This window comes from Salvelinus alpinus, chromosome 21 (assembly GCF_045679555.1).
Source record: "Salvelinus alpinus chromosome 21, SLU_Salpinus.1, whole genome shotgun sequence".
NCBI classification, from domain to species: Eukaryota; Metazoa; Chordata; class Actinopteri; order Salmoniformes; family Salmonidae; genus Salvelinus; species Salvelinus alpinus.
This window is the reverse complement of record NC_092106.1, coordinates 20866026-20891810: the sequence shown is the minus strand read 5'-3', so window position 1 is coordinate 20891810 and position 25785 is coordinate 20866026. Positions and strand designations below refer to the sequence as shown.

The 25785-nt window shown below is 43.3% G+C and overlaps 1 protein-coding gene across 5 annotated transcripts; it reads left to right on the top strand.

Moving 5' to 3' along the window:
* Positions 1 to 4050: 4050 nt before the first annotated feature.
* galnt17 (polypeptide N-acetylgalactosaminyltransferase 17) lies at positions 4051 to 24794 on the top strand. 5 transcript variants are annotated; one of them, XM_071357295.1, is made up of 13 exons: positions 4051 to 4755; positions 4923 to 4954; positions 5114 to 5334; positions 5670 to 5853; positions 9033 to 9199; positions 15841 to 16015; positions 16563 to 16760; positions 16964 to 17081; positions 17436 to 17621; positions 18098 to 18235; positions 18424 to 18519; positions 19348 to 19509; positions 23453 to 24794. In XM_071357295.1, exons 1-13 carry the CDS (start codon positions 4753 to 4755, stop codon positions 23585 to 23587), a joined length of 1815 nt encoding a protein of 604 aa, XP_071213396.1. In that variant the 5' UTR covers positions 4051 to 4752; the 3' UTR covers positions 23588 to 24794. The 5 variants fall into 5 exon arrangements, with proteins under 5 accessions (XP_071213396.1, XP_071213401.1, XP_071213397.1 ...); XM_071357300.1 differs by lacking the exon at positions 4923 to 4954; XM_071357296.1 differs by having other exon boundaries at positions 4923 to 5334.
* Positions 24795 to 25785: the final 991 nt, after the last annotated feature.

Below are 25785 nucleotides of genomic sequence, written 5' to 3'. Positions count from 1 at the left end.
CCCCTCAGTCCAGAGGCGCTCCTCATTCCAGTGGGGCCCTTTATTAGGGTTCCCAGTTCAAGGTCGGCGGCGAGGGTCGCCGCTCCAAAGAGGTCACTGAAGCGGGTAATGACTATGGTGGAGTGGGGTCCACGTCCCGCGCCAGAGCCGCCACCGCGGACAGATGCCCACCCAGACCCTCCCCTATAGGTTTAGGTTTTGCGGCCGGAGTCCGCACCTTGGGGGTGGGGGATGGGGGGGTGGGGATTGTCACGCCCTGACCATAGTTTGCTGTGCATGTTTCTATGTTTTGTTTGGTCAGGGTGTGATCTGAGTGGGCATTCTATGTTGTTTGTCTAGTTTGTCTATTTCTATATGTTTGGCCTGATATGGTTCTCAATCAGAGGCAGGTGTTTATCGTTCTCTCTGATTGGGAGCCATATTTAGGTAGCCTGTTTTGTATTGTGGGTTGTGGGTGATTGTTCCTGTTCGTGTGTTCCTGTGTTTAGTGTTCACTATTTCGGGACTGTTGCGTCTTCGTTCGTTTATTTGTTATTTTGTTTGTTTCACGTATTCCTATTAAAATGGATACTCACCACGCTGCATCTTGGTCCGACATTTCTTACTCCTCAGACGAGGAGGACGAAGACTATCGTTACAATCCTACACATGCACAGAAGCTTCGGGAACTGTAGCTTTTGGGAAAAGGGGTCCAGAAAAATCCAATCTGTAGCTTCTGCTGTCTTTTTAAGCATGCAATAATTACATTTAAAAAGCAGACTAAACACGATGTCAGTATTCTGATCAGCTTTGTAATTGTAAAATAGTGTCCTGGATGCTGATTGGCTGACAGCCGTGGTATACAGTATCAGACCATATACAATGGGTAAAAAAATACATTTATTTTAACTGCTCTAATTATGTTGGTAACTAGTTTATAATAGCAATAAGTTACCTCAGGGGTTTGCGGTATATGGCCAATATACCACAATATATAAACAATATATGGCCAATATACCACGGCTAATGGCTGTATCCAGGCACTCCATGTTGCTCTTGCAAAGAACAGCCCTTAGCCGTGGTATATTGGCCATATACCACACCCCCCCGGCCTTACTGCTTAATTATAAACTGGGTGGTTTGAGTCCTGAATGCTGATTGTCTGACAGCCGTGGTATATCAGACCATATCGTGCGTTTTGTTGCCAACTTTACTTTGCTAGCTTTGCTTTGCTAGCTGACAACTTTACGTTTATATTTTTAGTTTTTCCATCACAACTTTTTTCCCTCATTCAACTTTTTCACTCCGGACGCTTTATCTGGACATGGTTCGTCAGCACCTTCAACAGCCGAAGCTAAGTAGTAACTTTAACATGATGTCTTCTAACTGCATTCGCTGTACTCATAATATACAGGAGAATGATCGCCTAACGGCGAGGATAGCTGTGCTGCAAGCCCAGCTTCAGACGCAATCGTTAGGCAAGGGTAATTTCAGTGTAGGAAAGGGTGAAACAGCGTCTGTGCCACCAGTAAGTACAGATAGTAACGTTAGTATAAATCCCCCCGCACTGTCCCCGCAGCCGGACAATTTTCTCATGGCTTCTGGAGGGAAATGCTGTTGGAATGCTCAACCGGTGTCGCTCATTCAGCCGACACCCGGCTACCCGGATAAAGCACTAAATAAACTTCAGTTAGTGCTAAATACGGCTGCTAGAATCCTGACTAGAACCAAGAAATTTGATCATATTACTCCAGTGCTAGCCTCCCTACACTGGCTTCCTGTTAAGGCAAGGGCTGATTTCAAGGTTTTACTGTTAACCTATAAAGCGTTACATGGGCTTGCTCCTACCTATCTTTCCGAGTTGGTCCTGCCGTACATACCTACACGTACGCTACGGTCACAAGACGCAGGCCTCCTAATTGTCCCTAGAATTTCTAAGCAAACAGCGGGTGGCAGGGCTTTCTCCTATAGATCTCCATTTTTATGGAATAGTCTGCCTACCCATGTGAGAGACGCAGACTCGGTCTCAACCTTTAAGTCTTTACTGAAGACTTATCTCTTCAGTAGGTCATATGATTGAGTGTAGTCTGGCCCAGGAGTGTGAAGGTGAACGGAAAGGCTCTGGAGCAACGAACCGCCCTTGCTGTCTCTGCCTGGCCGGTTCCCCTCTCTCCACTGGGATTCTCTGCCCCTAACCCTATTACAGGGGCTGAGTCACTGGCTTACTGGTGCTCTTTCATGCCGTCCCTAGGAGGGGTGCGTCACTTGAGTGGGTTGAGTTACTGACGTGATCTTCCTGTCTGGGTTGGCGCCCCCCCTTGGTTTGTGCTGTGGTGGAGATCTTTGTGGGCTATACTCGGCCTTGTCTCAGGACTGTAAGTTGGTGGTTGAAGATATCCCTCTAGTGGTGTGGGTGCTGTGCTTTGGCAGAGTGGGTGGGGTTATATCCTTCCTGTTTGGCCCTGTCCGGGGGTATCATCGGATGGGGCCACAGTGTCTCCTGACCCCTCCTGTCTCAGCCTCCAGTATTTATGCTGCAGTAGTTTATGTGTCGGGGGGCTAGGGTCAGTTGGTTATACCTGGAGTACTTCTCCTATCTTATCCAGTGTCCTGTGTGAATTTAAGTATGCTCTCTCTAATTCTCTCGTTCTCTCTTTCTTTCTCTCTCTCGGAGAACCTGAGCCCTAGGACCATACGTCACGGCAAACCTGGCATGATGACTCCTTGCTGTCCCCAGTCCACCTGGCCTTGCTGCTGTTCCAGTTTCAACTGTTCTGCCTGCTGTTATGGAACCCCTACCTGTTCAACTCTTAATGATCGGCTATGAAAAGCCAACTGACTTTTATTCCTGATTATTATTTGACCATGCTTGTCATTTATGAACATTTTGAAAATCTTGGCTCTCTCTAATTCTCTCCTTCTCTCTTTCTTTCTCTCTCTCGGAGGACCGGAGCCCTAGGACCATACGTCAGGACTACCGGGCATGATAACTCCTTGCTGTCCCCAGTCCGCCTGGCCCTGCTGCTATTCCAGTTTCAACTGTTCTGCCTGCGGTTATGGAACCCCTACCTGTCCCAGACCTGCTGTTTTCAATTCTTAATGATCGGCTATGAAAAGCCAACTGACATTTATTCCTGATTATTATTTGACCATACTTGTCATTTATGAACATTTTGAAAATCTTGGCTCTCTCTAATTCTCTCCTTCTCTCTCTCTTTCTCTCTCTCGGAGGACCTGAGCCCTGGGACCGTGCGTCGGGGCTGCCGGGCGTGATGGCTCCTTGCTGTCCCCAGTCCACCTGGCCTTGCTGCTATTCCAGTTTCAGCTGTTCTGCCTGCGGTTATGGAACCGCCACCTGTCCCGGACCTGCTATTTTCAACTCTTGATGATCGGCTATGAAAAGCCAACTGAAAATTATTCATGATTATTATTTGACCATGCTTGTCACTTATGAACATTTTGAACATCTTGGCATAGTTCTGTTATAATCTCCACCCAGCACAGCCAGAAGAGGACTGGCCACCCCTCATAGCCTGGTTCCTCTCTAGGTTTCTTCCTAGGTTTTGGCCTTTCTAGGGAGTTTTTCCTAGCCACCGTGCTTCTACACCTGCATTGTTTGCTGTTTGGGGTTTTAGGCTGGGTGTCTGTACAGCACTTCGAGATATTAGCTGATGTACGAAGGGCTATATAAAATAAACTTGATATAGCACGGGTATGACAAAACATTTTATTTTTACTACTCTAATTACGTTGGTAAACAATAGCAATAAGGCACCTCGTGGGTTTGTGGTATATGGCCAATATACCACACCCTATCGGACCTTATTGCTTAATTATGTCACAGTTTTATGTTATTTCAAATACATTATTTCAACTTGGAACATAGGCTTACTGTTGCCTACAATAATCAGGGGAGGAAATTTTCAGTCAAAATATGATTTGAATGCAGTATAATTGCAGATAATTGGTGTGAGTTAATTCAACCTACCCACCCGCATCAACGATCTGCTTAATTCACTGTGTGACTGCTTGCCACACTCACCAGGAACGTTCAATACGAATCTCTTCCTAGGAATCCCATTCCGTGTTTTCCTGCGCGCCATTATTAAGCGCTATCTAGCGCATAGGAAGAATTTGGCTAAATTAAATAACAGGACATAATAAGAAATCGGCGAAAATAAGGGTACAGGGGAAAAACGTTTAGCACTATTTTGAATAGTCAGAATATGAGAAGACACCTCGAATGGAGTTATTTCAGCCGCATTTCTGTGCTGCATATGAGGTGTCTTTCATTGGCGATGCTGCGTCCACGGACCGTTATATTTTAGGCTGACTGGTTGTGTAGCAGTCTACTCGTGCAATACACCACTCAGAACATCTCACAATTATTTTTCCTACACGTGGAGGATCAAAACTACACAGAGAATGCTTAAACATGGGATAGGCCTATGCATTTTATGTGGTCAGTATTTATCTGCTACGATTTTGAAGATCCGCGGTCAGAGACAGACAGCGGCTCAGTACGCAGTCCTTCTCAATCGCGTCATAGCCCACTTCTGCTGAATGCAAAGAAAGACAGACTTGAGACTCTTTAAATATTTAAGGATATGGACTCTTCAAAACTGAAGATATGCTAGTCTTTTTGTCTAACATCTTCTATGCATGATCTTCTATCAATACATTTTAAACAGAGAAGTCACGGATGAGAGCCCATGACCAGGCTCCAAAATTACCCCGAACGAGGACGCAGCCTAAAAATTGCTCCAATGCGAAATGGTAGGTGGTTAAAGCTTATTAGTGAAATGTTGTAATTAGTCTACGTTATGTTATAAAATGAGCAATCGAAATATGTTTCAGCTTTGTTTCTCTGTCCAGCAGATAGCCTATCAATGCGCACACACAGTTCAATTTGACAATAGCAATTATCTACTGTTGATTTGCAGCACCAGCTTCTCCAGGTGGAATGTCGTCTACGGTATATATATATTTTAAAAATGCCTTCATAAACACAAATCTACATTGAACCTTATTGCGCATCGCAAAGAGGAGGACTCCTGAATTTGTCCTGAATTATTCCAAAAACACTGCTATTTGGATCCCGGACATCAACAACTTTAATGGCTTTTGTGTTCAGACGATGGAGAGTGTTATTGGTGCTGAACGTGATTGCGGTTGCGGGGTTCATGACACTTTGGACCAAGTGCACCCACAACCGAGTGACAAAAACCCACGGTCAGGACGATGTGAAAAGACAATCACGCTCTAACGGCACGACTCAAGGTCTGAGCATCAGTCATGAAGTATTACTAAAGAGACTCGGGTCATTGGAGGACGTGGTCTACAGACAGCTTAATGGTAGGCTATAACTCTAGCACTCTAGCCTACCCACCTAAAAACAATGACTCTGGCTCATTGGTTATTTTTTATTTGCTGTAACTCAAAATCTACCATGATTGCTGTTATTTACATAGTCTGAGGCTTAGGATCCATCCAAAATGGCACTCTATAATTAGTGTACTACTACTTTTGACCAGGACCCACAGGGTAGTGCACTATATAGGGAATAGGGTGCCATTTGGGACATAAGTTTAGTATACAGCTATCTCATTTGTTAAAAGTCAATGATTTTCAAAACAACTAAGCAAACGTGTTATAGCATAGTGACCTTTTCTTGACTGTGTGAACTACAGGTCTGTCCAAGTCCCTGGGGCTGATTGAGGGTTTCGGGGGGCGAGGTAAAGGGGGACTCCCCGCCACCCTAGCCCCAAAAGAAGAGGACGACGCGAAAGTACTGAGGGAGAAGTATGGATACGACGCTTACCTCAGCCAAAAGATATCACTGGATCGGTCCATACCAGACTACCGGCCCAGCAAGTAAGTTTTAGGCACCCTATAGTGCATTCTTTTTGGCCCGTAATGGCACTCTATTCCTTATATAGTACAGCATTACTTTTGACCAGGGCCGCCCTTACTGTAGCTCAGTTGACAACAGTGTTTCAGTACAATAGACCCACTACAATTTTCATGTGCTTTTATGTTTTTCCAAAGACCAATCCAAGCATTAGTGTGTGTGTGTGTGTGCACTTTGTATTATTTGATACCCATATCTAGATCTCAGCCATATCTTGGGCTCATGCTCTAATCAGAACTGATAAGCATGGTAGTGTATACTTTGCTGTCTTAGTTGTTTCGCTGCTACTGGGTTGTTGCCATGGTCGGAGAGACTAATGATTAAAGCTATGTCAGCAGATGTTTTTGTTTTGGCACCACTTAGCTTTGTGGTTAAAAATACAATATTCTTAAAACCATCTATTAATATCTCTGTAGCCTAATCCCTCTTTCTTTGTTGTGCTTTTTTGTGGTCTTATTTGTTATGAAGTTGCAGTCTAATGCGCCAATTGACACGTGCACGCACTCTGGACACACACACACACACACACACACACACACACACACACACACACACACACACACACACACACACACACACACACACACACACACACACACACACACACACACACACACACACACACACACACACACACACACACCCACCCCCCCCCCCCCCCCACACACACACACCCCCACCCCCCCCCCCACACACACACACACACACACACACACACACACACACACACACACACACACACACAAAAGTAAATGTAATTGCTAAAATACAATTAAGTATCAAAAGTAAAAGTATAAATCATTTCAAATTCATTATATTAAGCAAACCAGACGGCACCATTTTCTTGTTTTTTAAATTTACCGATAGCCAGGGGCACACTCCAACACTTAGACAGAATTTACAAATGAAGCATTTGTGTTTAGTGAGTCCGCTAGATCAGAGGCAGTAGGGATGACCAGGGTTGTTCTCTTGATAAGTGTGTGAATTGGACCCTTGTCCTGTCCTGCTAAGCATTCAAAATGTAATGAGTAACTTTTGAGTGTCATGGAAAATGTAGTGAATGTAGTGAAGTAAAACAAAAAGTTGTTAAAACTATAAACAGTAAAGTAAAGTACATATATATAAAAAAAAAAACTTAAAACTTCTTCGGGATCGGTGTCCCGTCCACGGGACAGTTGAGCTAACGTAGGCTAATGCAATTAGCATGAGGTTGTAAGTAACAAGAACAATTCCCAGGACATAGACATATCTGATATTGGCGAAAGCTTAAATTCTTGTTAATCTGACTGCACTGTCCAATGTACAGTAGCTATTACAGTGAAAGAATGTCATGCTATTGTTTGAGTATAGTGCACAATTTCTAACATGAAAATTAGGCACATTTGGGCAGTCTTGATACAAAATTTGGACCAGAAATGCAATGGTTCATTGGATCAGTCTAAAATTTTGCACATACACTGCTGCCATTTAGTGGTCAAAACCCAAATTGCACCTGGGCTGGAAATAATGCATTTTGGCCTTTCTCTTAAATTTCAAAGATGATGGTACAAAAGAAATACAAGAGAACGGTTGTTTTTTTCTTTGTATTATCTTTTACCAGATCTATTGTGTTATGTTCTCCTACATTCCTTTCACATTTCCACAAACTTCAAAGTGTTTCCTTTCAAATGGTACCAAGAATATGCATATCCTTGCTTCAGGGCCTGAGCTACAGGCAGTTAGATTTGGGTATGTAATTTTAGGCGAAATTTGAAAAAAAGGGGCGGATCCTTTTTAAGTGGTACTTTAAAGTATTTTTACCTAAGTACTTTACACACACACACACACACACACACACACACACACACACACACACACACACACACACACACACACACACACACACACACACACACACACACACACACACACACACACACACACACACACACACACACACACACACACACACACACAGTCTTGTACAGCTAACCTTGTGGGGACACACAATTCAGTCCCATTCAAAATCACATACACACACACCAGGGAACCACAGACTCACTTGCACTTGTCATTTAGTTTCTCTGTTTCGAGATCAAAGAGGACCATGATTCATGTTGGGTGTGATATCTGTTTGTGTGGTAACACAGTAGAATGGGAACTTGGTAACAGAACAGTACCGTCTAGCTACCTCCCAGAATGGGAGCCTTCTCTCTATTGGGTATCTCTCTCCATGCCATGCAGCAGAAAGAGCTAGGAGTTAGAGCCCTGAAATGTTGTAACATCACCCAATCCTTTCCTTACTTACTGCGATGTACTGTATCTCAATGTTTTGGGTGTATCTCAGTCGAAAGTGACTGCTGACTAGTTTACACTTGCTGACTTGCTCTCACCTGTCCAATTCTTTAAGACCAGCGCAGATGAGGGAAAGGCAATAACGCGAAGGATAGATACCTACACACTGTCGAAGAGTAAACACTCCAAAACAAAAGCCTCTTTGAACTATTAGGATGTAGCCAGCCACAGATTCCTCACTTCCTCTCATCAAGGCTGGCTCTCGTTATAACGAAAGCTACAATAAAAATAGGCCTCTTATCTCTCTCTCCCACAGTGCACCCACTGTGAGCCTAGGGAGAGGGGTTGTGTTGGTACGTTTTTGGAAAAAACGTGATTGTGGGGAACAGGAAGAGGCACATGGTTCTCATTTTCAATTGCAAAACAAAAATGTGTGAGCTCATCAACTGGGATCATAATGTACAGAAGAGACTTGGAGAAGAAGAATCTTGCGTGGTGGTAATGAACTTGGAAACCTACATTAGAATGTTGGGTAGTACCAAAAGGGTGGGCTATATTATATTATATACATATTATTACATAGGGCTACTCTAGACATTAGCTTTATATAAGAGGGTTCAAGTACCGTATTACTGAACATAGAATGATGGACTCACCTTTTGCCAGGGTTCAAGTAACTTATTACTGAACATTGAATGATGGACTCACTGTTTGCCTTTATCTGTTATATATAAGGATGTATTAGTGTTTGATGTAATTAGTGATGATAGCTAATGATGTGCGTGAATGATGTGTGTGTGTGTCTCTCTCTGTGTGTGCGTGTGTTTCTGCATTTGTCTTTGTGTGTGAGTGTGTGTGTGGTCTCCAGGTGTAAAAAGGCCAGCTTCCCCAGGGATCTTCCAAACATCTCCCTTATCTTTATCTTTGTCAACGAGGCATTGTCAGTAATCCTCCGCTCGGTCCACTCAGCTGTCAATCACACACCGGCTCACCTCCTCAAAGAGATCATTTTGGTGGACGACTACAGCGATGATGGTGAGGAGAAATATACACGCACTCACGCATGCACGCACACGCACACGCACACACACACGCACGCACGCACGCACGCACGCACGCACGCACGCACGCACGCACGCACGCACGCACGCACGCACGCACGCACGCACGCACGCACGCACGCACACACACACACACACACACACACACACACACACACACACACACACACACACACACACACACACACACACACACACACACACACACACACACACACACACACACACACACACACACACATACATACATACATATCTCAAAGAGTGCATTTTGGTGAAGAAATGGAATGAAAACACACACATCCAATATACACTACCGTTCAAAAGTTTGGGGTCACTTAGAAATGTCCTTGTTTTTGAAAGAAAAGCAATTTTTTTGTCCATTAAAATAACATACAATTGATCAGAAATACAGTGTAGATATTATTAATGTTGTAAATAACTATTGTAGCTGGAAATGGCAGATGTTTAATTTTTACATAGACGTACAGAGGCCTGTTATCAGCAACCATCACTCCTGTGTTCCATTGGCATGTTGTGTTAGGTAATCCAAGTTTATAATTTTAAAAGGCTAGTTGATCAGAAAACCCTTTTGCAATTATGTTAGCACAGTTGAAAAACAATAGGGGGAGCTGTTAGCACTTTTTTTTTTGTTGACATTGCCAAATTAAACTGCCTAGTACTCAATTCTTGCTCGTACAATATGCATATTATTGTTATTATTGGATAGAAAACACTCTCTAGTTTCTATAACCGTTGGAATTATGTCTCTGAGTGGAACAGAACTCATTCTACAGAACTTTTCCTGACAGGGAGTGAGATTTCAGAAATCTTGGCCTCTGGTCCCAGGTCAGTTTTAATGTCCCTGTGAATGCTATGAGGATACAAACACTGCCTACGCCTTCCTCTAGATGTCAGTAAGTGGTGACAATTTGAATGGAGTCGATTGCGCAATCAGGGCCTGTATAAAACACCAAAGACCGGAAGGAGCTTTCTTTCGGACCCTGCGCTCGACGCACGATGGACGTCGGACTGGGCTCTTTCCAAGCCTTGGTTTAGCCAGTAATATATCGCCGGTCATGTTTTTACCCGTTATAGGTGTTAAAAACATCATAAGGTAGTTAATTTAAACCGTTTTATAGCAATTTATATCCGTTTAGTGCGATTTTGAGGCATTTATTTGTGACGTCCTTCCATGAGCTGGGCACTTTTCCTGTACATACCGAACGTTAGTGGCCATTTCGACGGGACAAGAGGACATCTTTCGACCAAAAGACGATTAGACCGGAGAAAGGATACATTGCCCAAGATTCTGATGGAAGAACAGCTCATAGTAAGAACTATTTATGATGATAAATCGCTGTTCTGTTGAAAAAAGTTAAACGCATATATCGCCATTTTGTTTTGTGTAGCTTCGCTTTGGCGGACCCGGTATTGCACAGTAAGGATAGTTTTAGAAATGTAATTCAGCGATTGCATTAAGAACTAATTTGTCTTTCGATTCCTGTCAACCCTGTATTTTTTAGTCAAGTTTATGATTAGTTATCGATTAGACTAGATCACTCTCAAAGATGGCGCCCGACATTTTCAGGCCAGTTTTGCTACTATTCTCATTGTATAACCACGTTTTTTTGTGGCTAAATATGCACATTTTCGAACAAACTCTATATGTATGTTGTAATATGATGTTACAGGAGTGTCATCGGAAGAATTCTGAGAAGGTTAGTGAAAAAATGTATATATTTTGGTGATGATAACGTTATCGCTCCCGTTGCCTTGAATTCATGCTGGGGTAACGTTTGCACATGTGGTATGCTAATATAACGATTTATTGTGTTTTCGCTGTAAAACGCTTAGAAAATCTGAAATATTGTCTGAATTCACAAGATCTGTGTCTTTCCATTGCTATGCTTTGTCTATTTTTATGAAATGTTTTATGATGAGTAAATTGGTAATACACGTTGCTCTCTGTAGTAATTCTAGTCGCTTTGGGGAGATTTGTGATGGTGGCTGCAATGGCAAACTATGATTTATACCTGAAATATGCACATTTTTCTAACAAAACCTATGCTATACAATAAATATGTTATCAGACTGTCATCTGATGAGGTTTTTTCTTGGTTAGTGGCTATTTATTTCTTTATTTGGTCGAATTGGTGATAGCTAGTGATGGAGTGGAAAAATAGTGGAGTAAAAAAAATGGTGTCTTTTGCTAACGTGGTTAGCTAATAGATTTACATATTGTGTCTTCCCTGTAAAACATTTTAAAAATCAGAAATGGTGGCTAGATTCACAAGAAGTGTATCTTTCATCTGGTGTCTTGGACTTGTGATTTAATGATATTTAGATGCTACAATTTACTTGTGACGCTATGCTAGCTATGCTAGTCAGTGGGGGGGGGGGGGGGGGGGTGCTCCCGGATCCGGGTTTCTGAGGCAGTAAAAGTTAAAGAAGCAATAAAACTGGCCTTCTTTAGACTAGTTGTCAGGACCCGGTGCGAGAAACAGTCACTAATAATCGTCAGAACCCAGAAGATGAGGCAGACACAGCAGTACTAGCGATAGTGGTTTAATAAAGAACAAAATCTCCAGGCAAAGAAACTAAAACCACAATGTCCAAAAATCAAGCCAAAAGGCACAAAAATGGAAATCCTCCAAAATACTAAAGAAACTCCACAAAGTGGTAAAAAACAGCAGGGAAAAACAAACCTCAAAAGACTACTCAAATAATACACAAAACTAAACCAGAGAACCTCTGGAAAATCCAACAAGAGAAAACACTGAATAAAACAAGGCTTGGGCTGGGGCTGGGTGCTAACTTACAAACACAGAGCAAGGAACTAAGGAACACACAGGGATTAAATACTAACAAGGGAATGACCTACAGGTGCAAACAATAATTGGAGCAAGAAAAACAAAAAGGTACAAAAAAGGTGCAATGGGGACATCTAGTGACCAAAAACCCGAACAGTCTTGGCCAAAACCTGACACTAGTTGAGTATCTGGAGCATCAGCATTTGTGGGTTTGATTACAGGCTCAAAATGTCCAGAAACAAATAACTTTCTTTGAAACTCGTCAGCCTATTCTTGTTCTGAGAAATTAAGGCTATTCAATGCGAGAAACTGAAGATCTCGTACAACGCTGTGTACTAGTCCCTTCACAGAACAGCGCAAACTGGCTCTAACCAGAATAGAAGGAGGAGTGGGAGTCCCTGGTGCACAACTGAGCAAGAGGACAAATACATTAGAGTATCTAGTTTGAGAAACAGATGCCTCACAAGTCCTAAACTGGCAGTTTCTTTAAATAGTACCCGCAAAACACCAGTCTCAACGTCAACAGTGAAGTGGCGACTCCGGGATGCTTTTGTTTAAAAAAACAAGGACATTTCTAAGTGACCCCAAACTTTTGAACAGTAGTGTACATTGATACATATTCATATGATGTACAATTTGTTTATGCATTTAATGTAATGATATTATATTCTATGCTTTATAAAGACATCCTTGTCCAACATGCTGTTTTGCTGCACGGACAGAACAGTCAAATCAAGGCAAGAGAACATGTCTGTTTGACAAAATCCATCCAAGGAGGGGGACAGGAAGTGAGGAGAGGGACAGTTGTGAAGAAAGTAAGCAATGGGCAGAGAGAGGTGGTTAGAGAGAGGAAGACAGAGACAATGAAAGGTGCAAATAGAAATGAAGAGGGAGAGATGTGGGTAGAAGGAGAGAGTCAAAGGTTGGAAGAGAATTTAGTACAAAGTGAGGGGCAGAGAGGGAAAGAGAAAAAGGAGATATAGACTGGTCAATTTCCCCAACGTTCTTGGCACGGCGGGATGGCATAGGGCCAGCAATCCATCATGGAGGGGGGAAAAGAAGCTATTGCAGTGGTTGAGATGGAGAGGCATGCAAATAAATAACACACACCCTCTTACTGTCTGCATAACTCTTCTCCACTCGGCCACACATCCACTGCACACCCGCCAGCACATTTAGCAGGGTGCAATTGTGGCCTGCAATTCGGGGCATTCCTGTATGTGGGCATTCCTGCATCTGCAGGAACCCCTTTTTATACTTCTATTTGTAAATGTTTAACCTTTCTAGGACACACGTTCCGCTAGCGGAACCCCCCCACAACATTCCGCTGAAAAGGCGGCGCGGGAAATACAAAAATATTTTTGAGAAATATGTAACTTTCACACATTAACAAGTCCAATACAGCAAATGAAAGATAAACATCTTGTTAATCTACCCATCGTGTCCGATTTCAAAAATGCTTTACAGCGAAAACACAACATATGATTATGTTAGATCACCGCCAAGTCCAAAAAACACAGCCATTTTCCCAGCCAAAGATAGGAGTCACAAAAAGCAGAAATAGAGATAAAATGAATCACTAACCTTTGATGATCTTCATCAGATGACACTCATAGGACATCATGTTACACAATACATGTATGTTTTGTTCGATAATGTGCATATTTATATCCAAAAATCTCAGTTTACATTGGCGCCATGTTCAGAAATGCCTCCAAAATATCCGTAGAAATTGCAGAGAGCCACATCAAATAACGGGAAATACTCATCACAAACTTTGATGAAAGATACATGTTTTACATAGAATTAAAGATACACTTGTTCTTAATGCAACCGCTGTGTCAGATATTGCACACCATGCAATAATCTGAGACGGCGCTCAGACATAAAAACATTTCTCCGCCATGTTGGAGTCAACAAAAATACGAAATTACATCATAAATAATCCCTTACCTTTGATGATCTTGATCAGAATGCACTCCCAGGAATCCTAGTTCCACAATAAATGGTTGTTTTGTTCGATAATGTCCGGTATTTATGTCCAAGTAGCTACTTTTGCTAGCACGTTTAGTAAACATATCCAAACGCTCGCGCAGGTCCAGGCGAACTCAGACGAAAACTTCAAAAAGTTGTATTACAGGTCGAATAAACTGGTCAAACTAAGTAGAGAATCAATCTTCAGGATGTTGTTATCATATATATCCAATAACGTTCCAACCGGAGAATTCCTTCGTGTCTGTAGAAGTAATGGAACGCAAGGCGATATCATGTGGAATGTGTGTGACCAGGAACTGGCAATCTGCCAGACCACTGACTCATTCCCCTCTCATCCGGCCCCACATCACAGTATAAGCTTCATTCAACATTCAACAGACTGTTGACATCTAGTGGAAGGCGTAGGAAATGCAAACAGATCCATATCTTACTGGGATTTAAACAGGCGATGAGTTGAATATCGACCAGCCTCAGAATTTCCACTTCCTATTAGGAAGTTTGCCTGCCATATGAGTTCTGTTATACTCACAGACATAATTCAAACAGTTTTAGAAACTTCAGAGTGTTTTCTAACCAAAAGTAATAATAATATGCATATATTAGCATCTGGGACAGAGTAGGAGGCAATTCAATTTGGGCACGCTATTCATCCAAAGTGAAATTGCTGCCCCCTATCCCTAAAAAGTTAAGCAAAGACAGGCGGGAGGCAGGGGCGCTCCAGTACAGTAGGTGGCATTAATGCACAATAACGTTGGATGCCACCCGTCGATAAACCCCACAGAAGAAGGGGCAGTGGTGACAACCGTAACTTGCTAGCCTTACACCGGTAGACAGTGTCCTTCGCCCCCACCTGTCGGGCACTGTTTTCCCGCAGTTCAGTTAACGACGGCGAGGGCAGGTGTTTGGCAGGTGGGAGCAAAGAACAATGTGTGCTAGCTTAGCCAGCTAGTCCGGTACACAGCAGGCAGGAGGCGGGGGTGACACTGTGTGCTAGCTAACTAGCAAGATAGCACGCAGTGTCACTAACTCACAAGCTAGCTAGTTAGCTAGCATACAGTCCCCCCATCCTCCCACCTGCTGTTCTAGCGGTAGGCGGGGGGATACTCCGGTAGAGAGTGTCCTTTGACCCACCTCGGCACTGTTTTCTCAGCAGGCGGGAGGCTGGGGCGACACCGTGTGCTAGCTAACTAGCAAGCTAGCACACAGTGTTTCTAACAAGCTAGCTAGTTAGGGCTCCCGCCTGTTGGGCACTGTTTTCCCGCAGTTCTGTTAATGACAGTGAGGGCAGGTGTTCTGCAGGTGGGAGCAAAAGACACTGTCTGCAAGTGTCACTCCAGCTATCTAGTAAGGAGGACTCCGGGAGATGTGGGTGAAAAAACTCAGATAATACTTTTATTTCCCTTTTGACCCACATTCAAAGTGTCAAGGGCATGAAGATGTCGTGCTGGCTCATGCAGGAACCAATGGGCTGCAGTTGCACACTACTGAGCACATCCACCAGTGTGTGTTTTTGTGAGAGGAGTGGGGGTTCTGAGAGTGTGTCCAGGGGGGAAAAACTGATCAGTTGTGCGAGAGAAAAAAGATAGAGCAGAAGCCATAGCTCAGGAAACACCCAACTCTCCCTGGTGTTGTTGTGAGACTGTTAGAAAGCACTGGAGTGCTGGGGCCCATGAAAACAGATGCATCTCCTCTCTCTCTGTGTGTGTGTGCGTGCGTGCCTGTGTGCGTACATGCATGCTGATGTGTCTGCATGCATATGTTTGTCTGTGGGTATAGCTTTGCTTAGTTGTATTTGGTTGTGTCCTAGAACAACTGAAAGGGCCATTGGAGGATTATGTAAACAAGCGTTACCCAGGCCTGGTGAAAATGGTGAGGAACCAGAAGCGTGAGGGACTGATCCGTGCCCGCATCGAGGGCTGGAAGGCAGCCAGTGGTGAGGTGACTGGATTCTTCGATGCCCACGTTGAGTTCACACCCTCCTGGTGAGTGTATGTGTGCGTTTCAACTTGAACTTTGAGTTGTTGGGATCGATGGTTTAACAAACTTTGACTTAAAGGGTGGATCAGAAGGAATACTTGAATTTAGCAGTTGGTCACGCAGCAATGTGAGATTTTCCAGCTGAAGGAATTGCATACTACTACTAACCATCTAGCCATCTAACATACTGTATCTGCATGACCATATTTGTGATGAAAGTCTAAAGAAGTGAATTTCCATAAGATTTTATGAACTGACGGTTTTAAAAGTATGCCTAGTAATCAAGTACTGTCACGGGGTTGGTATGTTCTTTATGTACACACTAGAGTTGACCAGGGCCCACAGATAAACAGAAGAACTACCCACTACACAGGAAGCTGCTTCTCCATATGGAGTCGCAACCCTTTGAGTCGACTCAAAAATAAGAACTTATAAACCTAACTCAGAAGAACTAGGGGGACTGACTTTGAGGCTTAGGGAGGAAGAGGGGGAGGGAGAAGAGAGAAGATCTTAAGAAACCTCCGACCCCATCTGTCAATCTCTTTATGTCAGGGCTGAGCCGGTTCTGACCAGAATCAAAGAGGACCACAAGAGGATCATCCTGCCCTCCATCGATAACATCAAGCATGAGACGTTTGAGCTGGAGCGCTATGAGAACTCTGGCCATGGCTACAACTGGGAGCTGTGGTGCATGTACATCAACCCCCCCAAACAGTGGTGGGATGACGGGGACACCTCCGCACCCATTAGGTAGGCTACAAACACACGGGCACGCATATGCACACAGGAACGGGCACGCGTACACACACACACGGCCACGCATATGCACACACACAGGCACACACACGGGCACGCACCTGCACGCGCACACACACAACTAAATAAACACTTGAATTTAGAAAACCCCCATTGACAAAATGAGGAAAACAGAATCCCCCTCTTTCCCCCCGCAGAACTCCTGCAATGATTGGTTGCTCCTTTGTGGTGAACCGGGAGTACTTTGGGCACCTGGGGCTGCTGGACTCTGGCATGGACGTCTACGGAGGAGAGAACATCGAACTGGGGATCAAGGTTTGTGTGGCACCCATTTTTCTGTGAAGCCTGAGCATAATTGGGTCAAAAGTACAGCACTATAAAGGGAATAGGGTGCCATTTGGGATGCAATCATTCTATGTTAGGGAGGCGAGAGGCAGGGTGACTAGTGTGTGAATAGTGCATTCTGTACCCTGTATTTGTTGTGTGTCTTGTCCTATTTCAGCAAGTACGCAATTGTGGTTCTATGAGTAGAGCTAAGCATTGGGTTATGTTTGTTCATGTGTTTTTCTTCTTGCCTTCTTATTTGTGTTAGTCCTGCAGAACATTTGTTGTGTGTGAAGGTATGTGTTCTGTTCTCATAATATTTTCTCCACCAACATGCACTACCAGGTGTGGCTGTGTGGGGGCAGTATGGAGGTGCTGCCCTGCTCCAGGGTGGCTCACATCGCCAGGATGAAGAAGCCCTATCACAGCAACATAGCCTCCAGCACGCGGCGTAATGCCCTGCGCGTGGCCGAGGTCTGGATGGACCAGTTTAAGTCGCATGTCTACCTGGCTTGGAACATCCCAATGGAGGTGAGTTGCTCCTAAATACTGATTAAAGTCAGTTTTTTAAAAGTTTTTTGGGGCAAATGAAAATGTATGTTCAGATGGAACTCTAGGTCAGGGAGTCAGATGAAGTTGCCCCTAAACACTGATCTATGACCAGTTTTGAGTACATAAATTCAGATAAAACGCTTATTCCCCTACCTAGATTTTCACTAGTCTATTAAAATGTATCTATTCATTATCCTAACTACATTATACAGTATATGTACACCATACGTTTCATTGCTGATGTTACATATTTGTAATTGTGACTGTGTCTCAAATAGCACCCCATTCCCCATATAATGCACTACTTTTGACCAGAGCTCAATGAGGTTAGCCTCACGAGCCACCTGGAATTGCAGCGAACCATTATTGTAAGCTTGCGAGATCAGGATGGCTCGCGAGGCTACTTTGGAGTGCCATTTGGAACACAATCTGTAATCAACCACTCCCTGTTCCAGAACCATGGGATAGACTATGGGGACATCTCTCAGAGGGTAGCATTGAGGAAATCTCTGCAATGTAAGAACTTTGAGTGGTACCTGGACAACGTCTATCCAGAGATGAGGAGGTACAACAACACCGTCTTTTACGGGGAGGTGAGTCTGACTGATGACAGGGTCTACACAAAGTTTTACTGAACACTCATCAAACACTCATAAGATGCTTTTAGCAGCCAAGTAGCTTTCTCCATTCATAAACATTTTCCTACCTGTTCTCTCTGTCTTTTTCTCTTTCCCTCTCTCTCTCTCTCTCTCTCGCTCTCTCTCTTGCTCTTTCCCTGTAGATTCGTAGTAGCAAAGCGACCCATCTGTGTATGGACCAGGGAGAGAAGGTGAACCACACAGCCACCCTGCACCCCTGTCACGGAATGGGACCCCAGGTAACCTATTATACTAGGTATATGTCCCAAATGGCACTTTATTCCCTACTTAGTTCACTACTTTTGACCAAAAGTAGTGAACTATAGGAAATAGGGTGCTATTTGGGACATATTCTAGGTTCACCGGAGATGCACTGTGCCTGCAAGCTGTGAGAGCAAAATCAGCAGGGGAACTTTTTTATACCAGAATGCATTTTTTTTATACCAGAATGTGTTTTTATACCAAATGACATGATGTGGTTCATACACAAACATAGACAAAACGTCAGCAAACTACCAGAATGTAGCCCTTTGCCCCTGTGACATACAAATGTAGCAGATATCATGACTGGTTCTACAGTCAAAACAGTATCAAAATCATATTATGTTAATGCTTTAGAGTTTTTTTAAGATCCACTTTGAATGAGAGCAGATATGATATGATATCATATAACAAATCATTTCAATTAATTTCAAAGAATAGAAACAGAAACAACTTGCTCTACAGGAAACACAATACAACAGACTTTTTAAAAAAGTGTCTGAAAAGATTGTGTTAGCATTTGGGAAATACAAATATTTTATAACTTTTTACCATTTAGCCATGTACTACTGTAACTTGTCTCTGTGTCTTCCTCCCAGTTGAGGAGGACACACCTAGTTGTTGTTGATAGCCCTTTACCATCCACCACTTACTTAATTTTGTCTCCCTGTGCCTCTCTCCTACCAGTTGGAACACCAAAGAGGGTCAGGTCTTTCTGGGTGCTCTGGCCAGTACAGGGGAGAACACATATAGTTGTTGATAGCCCTTGACCAGCCATTCACAGTAGTGTCTCCCTGTTCCTTTAGTTGGGTCGGTACACCAAGGAGGGACAGTTTTTCCTCGGTGCTCTGGGCAGTACAGGGGAGGAAACACACTGTCTGATGGACGACCAAGTCTCCAATTTCCCTCAGCTCCTCAACTGTGACAAAGTCTCCAACACCAGGCTGACCATATGGCACTTCTCTCAGGTCAGACTCTTGTTGACATAGTTTTTTATTTTTAACTATGGCTCATTCTTTCCATTTAAGTTGCTCTTATACCGTGTTACTTACTTACTTACTCGTCTTCGTTTCCTGTAGCGCATAGGGCCGCAACAAGCCCCTGCCATGCCAGACCTGTGTAGGCTAACCCTTGTAGTAACACTGTAATAACACCACAATGTAAGGTCCTGTGCAGGCTAACCCGGTGTAGTAACACTGTAATATAACCACATTGTAAGGTCTTGTGCAGGCTAACCCTGTGTAGTAACACTGTAATAACGTCACATTGTACGGTCCTGTACAGGCTAACCCTGTGTAGCAACACTGTAATAATGTCACATTGTACGGTCCTGTACAGGCTAACCCTGTGTAGTAACGTCACATTGTAAGGTCCTGTGCAGGCTAACCCTGTGTAGTAACACTGTAATAACATCACATTGTAAGGTCCTGTGCAGGCTAACCCTGTGTAGTAACACTGTAACAACACCACATTGTATGGTCCTGTGCAGGCTAAACCCGTGTAGTAACACTGTAATAACATCACATTGTATGGTCCTGTGCAGGCTAACCCTGTGCAGTAACACTGTAATAACACCACATTGTATGGTCCTGTGCAGGCTAACCCTGTGCAGTAACACTGTAATAACACCACATTGTATGGTCCTGTGCAGGCTAACCCTGTGTAGTAACACTATGATATACTGTAACCACATTGTATGGTCCTGTGCAGGCTAACCCTGTGTAGTAACACTGTAATAACATCACATTGTAAGGTCCTGTGCAGGCTAACCCTGTGCAGTAACACTGTAATAACACCACATTGTATTGTCCTGTGCAGGCTAACCCTGTGTAGTGACACTGTAATATAACCACATTGTAAGGTCCTGTGCAGGCTAACCCTGTGCAGTAACACTGTAATAACACCACATTGTATTGTCCTGTGCAGGATAACCCTGTGTAGTAACACTGTAATAACTCCACATTGTATGGTCCTGTGCAGGCTAATCCTGTGTAGTAACACTGTAATAACACCACATTGTATTGTCCTGTGCAGGCTAACCCTGTGTAATGACACTAATATGACCACATTGTAAGGTCCTGTGCAGGCTAACCCTGTGTAGTAACACTATAATATACTGTAACCACATTGTAAAGTCCTGTGCAGGCTAACCCTGTGTAATGACACTGTAAAAACACCACATTGTATGGTCCTGTGCAGGCTAACCCTGTGTAGTAACACTATAATATACTGTAACCACATTGTAAAGTCCTGTGCAGGCTAACCCTGTGTAGTAACACTGTAATAACACCACATTGTATGGTTCTGTGCAGGCTAACCCTGTGTAGTAACACTATAATATACTGTAACCACATTGTATGGTTCTGTGCAGGCTAACCCTGTGTAGTAACACTGTAATAACACCACATTGTATGGTTCTGTGCAGGCTAACCCTGTGTAGTAACACTATAATATACTGTAACCACATTGTAAGGTCCTGTGCAGGCTAACCCTGTGTAGTAACACTGTAATAACACCACATTGTATGGTTCTGTGCAGGCTAACCCTGTGTAGTAACACTGTAATAACGTCACATTGTAAGGTCCTGTGCAGGCTAACCCTGTGTAGTAACACTGTAATAACGTCACACTGTAAGGTCCTGTGCAGGCTAACCCTGTGTAGTAACACTGTAATAACGTCACATTGTATGGTCCTGTGCAGGCCAACCCTGTGTAGCAACACTGTAATAACGTCACATTGTACGGTCCTGTGCAGGCTAACCCTGTGTAGTAACACTATAATATACTGTAACCACATTGTAAGGTCCTGTGCAGGCTAACCCTGTGTAGTAACACTGTAATAACGTCACATTGTACGGTCCTGTGCAGGCTAACCCTGTGTAGTAACACTATAATATACTGTAACCACATTGTAAGGTCCTGTGCAGGCTAACCCTGTGTAGTAACACTGTAATAACGTCACATTGTACGGTCCTGTGCAGGCTAACCCTGTGTAGTAACACTATAATATACTGTAACCACATTGTAAGGTCCTGTGCAGGCTAACCCTGTGTAGTAACACTGTAATAACGTCACATTGTACGCTCCTGTACAGGCTAACCCTGTGTAGCAACACTGTAATAATGTCACATTGTACGGTCCTGTACAGGCTAACCCTGTGTAGTAACGTCACATTGTAAGGTCCTGTGCAGGCTAACCCTGTGTAGTAACACTGTAACAACACCACATTGTATGGTCCTGTGCAGGCTAAACCTGTGTAGTAACACTGTAACAACACCACATTGTATGGTCCTGTGCAGGCTAACCCTGTGTAGTAACACTGTAACAACACCACATTGTATGGTCCTGTGCAGGCTAAACCTGTGTAGTAACACTGTAATAACATCACATTGTATGGTCCTGTGCAGGCTAACCCTGTGTAGTAACACTGTAATAACACCACATTGTATGGTCCTGTGCAGGCTAACCCTGTGTAGTAACACTGTAACAACACCACATTGTATGGTCCTGTGCAGGCTAAACCTGTGTAGTAACACTGTAATAACATCACATTGTATGGTCCTGTGCAGGCTAACCCTGTGCAGTAACACTGTAATAACACCACATTGTATGGTTCTGTGCAGGCTAACCCTGTGTAGTAACACTATAATATACTGTAACCACATTGTAAGGTCCTGTGCAGGCTAACCCTGTGTAGTAACACTGTAATAACATCACATTGTAAGGTCCTGTGCAGGCTAACCCTGTGCAGTAACACTGTAATAACACCACATTGTATTGTCCTGTGCAGGCTAACCCTGTGTAGTAACACTGTAATAACACCACATTGTATTGTCCTGTGCAGGCTAACCCTGTGTAATGACACTGTAATATGACCACATTGTAAGGTCCTGTGCAGGCTAACCCTGTGTAGTAACACTATAATATACTGTAACCACATTGTAAGGTCCTGTGCAGGCTAACCCTGTGTAATGACACTGTAATATGACCACATTGTAAGGTCCTGTGCAGGCTAACCCTGTGTAGTAACACTATAATATACTGTAACCACATTGTAAGGTCCTGTGCAGGCTAACCCTGTGTAGTAACACTGTAATAACACCACATTGTATGGTTCTGTGCAGGCTAACCCTGTGTAGTAACACTGTAATAACGTCACATTGTACGGTCATGTACAGGCTAACCCTGTGTAGTAACGTCACATTGTAAGGTCCTGTGCAGGCTAACCCTGTGTAGTAACACTGTAATAACACCACATCGTATGGTCCTGTGCAGGCTAACCCTGTGTGGTAACACTGTAATATACTGTAACCACATTGTAAGGTCCTGTGCAGGCTAACCCTGTGTAGTAACACTATAATAACATCACATTCTAAGGTCCTGTGCAGGCTAACCCTGTGTAGTGACACTGTAATATAACTACATTGTAAGGTCCTGTGCAGGCCAACCCTGTGTAGTAACACTGTAACAACATCACACTGTATGGTCCTGTGCAGGCTAACCCTGTGTAGTAACACTGTAATAACACCACATTGTATGGTCCTGTGCAGGCCAACCCTGTGTAGTAACACTGTAATAACATCACATTGTATGGTCCTGTGCAGGCCAACCCTGTGTAGTAACACTGTAATAACACCACATTGTACGGACCTGTGAAGCGGAAATACAAAATGCTAGAAGGTGCCTGGAGGGGACTGTTGCTGACACAGTGATCAGGGCCTGTATTCATAAAGCATCTCAGGGTAGGAGTGCTGATCTAGGATCAGATCCCCTTGTCCATTCATTATAATTTAAAAGGCTAAACTGATCCTAGATCAGCACTTTTAGTCTGAGACTCTTTATGAATACTGTGAGGTCACATGAAGGTAGTAGCCTACTCAATTGAGAACATTTGATTTCCTCTGTCCTTCAGAACGACTCAATCATCAACAGAGCCACGGGTCGCTGTCTGGAGGTGATACAGGCGAACGCTTACTTCGGACACTCGCTGGTGCTTCAGACCTGCTCCGGACAGAGGTGGAACATCAAAAACACAATGAAGCAGTAGCCACAGCATGATGCAGAATTTTCTTTGACCAAGATAGTGTTATTGTACTGAATTGAATCAGTTGTCATACTGTATTATTAAAATTCTTCAGTTGTTGTTTTCCAAGATTGTCTTCCAATAAACTGCTGGTCTGATGGTTTAAAAAAACAAAACAAAACATTTGTGTACGCAAATAACTATTACACCACATGAATAAGTTGACACCATATTAAGAAATCATACAGCCTTTACTGTAACAGATTTATTCAACTTTATTCAATCGATTTCAAAAGACTGTCAGCGGGCTAACCCAGCTGGCTAGCATCAGCGGAGGATACTTCTAGCAGAGCCATGAGAATGCGGCTGGTGTATGAATAGAACAATCACATTGACTATGTGGAGTGTCTGTGAGGGAGTAAAGGAGGAGGCAGCCATTAAAAACACGAGGAGGCAGTCAAGCAGACCAGGGCCCGTATTCATAAAGCTTCTCAGAGTAGTAGTGCTGATCTAGGATCAGTTTAGCCTATTTAGATCATAATGAAAAAGATTACATGGACTTGATCCCAGATCAGCACTCCTACTTTGAGACGTGTTATGAATACAGGCCCAGGACCAGGGCCTGGCTTCAGATTATAAGTGCTGATCAAGAAGTGATGGCCACGGAGTCACGCCAGTGCTGACCCCCTAGATCCCTGGTAAGTGAGCCTGCTGTCCTCAGGTACACACACACACCCAACAAGGTCCACACACTCATACTTCCATGTTAATGAACACACCTAGTCAGGTTACAGAACAATTAGGCAAGCCTAGGGCCCCTAGACTCAGCGAGTATAGTGTAACAGTGGGCTCTAGGTTCACCTAGTAACTAGGATCAGTTTAGCCTTTTAGATCACAATGAATAAGATTACATGGACAGGGGGGCTGATCCTACTCTGAGATGCTTTGTAAATATGGGCCCTGATCTATAACTTACAACCAGGTTTACAGCAAAGCTATTTACTGGCTTATACATTCATCTTGTTGTGTTCTCCTACACAACACTAGTCCTATCTGATGGAAGACAATGAGAAAAACAACCTTTACCAAAAAAGAGATGTTTTATTGCATAAATGCTTTCCATTTACTTTTTTTATTTTTATTTTTACAGATTTTAACATTTACATAGACAATATTCAGGCTATTCTTAATATTAACTTAAATCTGGACTAAAAAGCACTTTCAATGGAGATTTTCCATTGATCTTGCTTTTTAGTCCAGCACAAGGCTTAATCTGTGTCCGGGAAACTACCCATACATGTTTTAATGGTGTGCATGAAAAGTTTACATGTGTACGTGTATGTACTGTATATATATGCATTTTATGTACAGTGTCCATACAGCACATACAGTGCCTTCGGAAAGTATTCAGACCCCTTGACTTTTTCCTCATTTTTTTACGTTACAGCCTTATTCTAAAATTGATTAAATAAATACAAATCTTTATCAATCTAAACACATTACCCCATAATGACAAAGTGAAAACAGGTTTTTAGAAATGTTTGCAAATGTATTAAAAATAAAAACCGAAATATCTTATTTACATAAGTATTCAGACCCCTTGCTATGAGACTTGAAATTGAGATCAGGTGCATCCCTGTTTTCATTGATCATCCTTGAAATGTTTCTACAACTTGATTGGAGTCAACCTGTGGTAAATTCAATTGATTGGATGTGATTTGTAAAGGCGCACACCTGTCTATATAAGGTCCCACAGTTGACAGTGCATGTCAGAGAAAAAAAACAAGCCTGGAGGTCGAAGGAATTGTCTGTAGAGCTCCAAGACAGGATTGTGTCGAGGCACAGATCTGGTGAAGGGTACCAAAAAATGTCTGCAGCATTGAAGGTCCCCAAGGACACTGTGGCCTCCATCATTCTTAAATGGAAGAAGTTTGGAACCACCAAGACTCTTCCTAGAGCTGTCCGCCCGGTCAAACTGAGAAATCAAGGGAGAAGACCTTGGTCAGGGAGGTGAACAAGAACCTGATGGTCACTCTGACAGAGCTCTAGAGCTCCCCTGTGGAGATAGGAGAACCTTCCAGAAGGACAACTATCTCTGCAGCACTCCACCAATCAGGCCTTTATGGTAGAGTGGCCAGACGGAAGCCACTCCTCCGCACATGACATCCCGCTTGGAGTTTGCCAAAAGGCACCTAAAGGACTCAGACCATGAGAAACAAGAT

Excerpts from the sequence above, each read along its gene's own strand:
- galnt17 (XM_071357295.1), top strand. Across the intron at positions 4,955-5,113 it reads CAGGTGGAATGTCGTCTACG|ACGATGGAGAGTGTTATTGG; the intron begins GTATATATATAT and ends TTTTGTGTTCAG. Across the intron at positions 18,520-19,347 it reads GTCACGGAATGGGACCCCAG|TTGGGTCGGTACACCAAGGA; the intron begins GTAACCTATTAT and ends CTGTTCCTTTAG.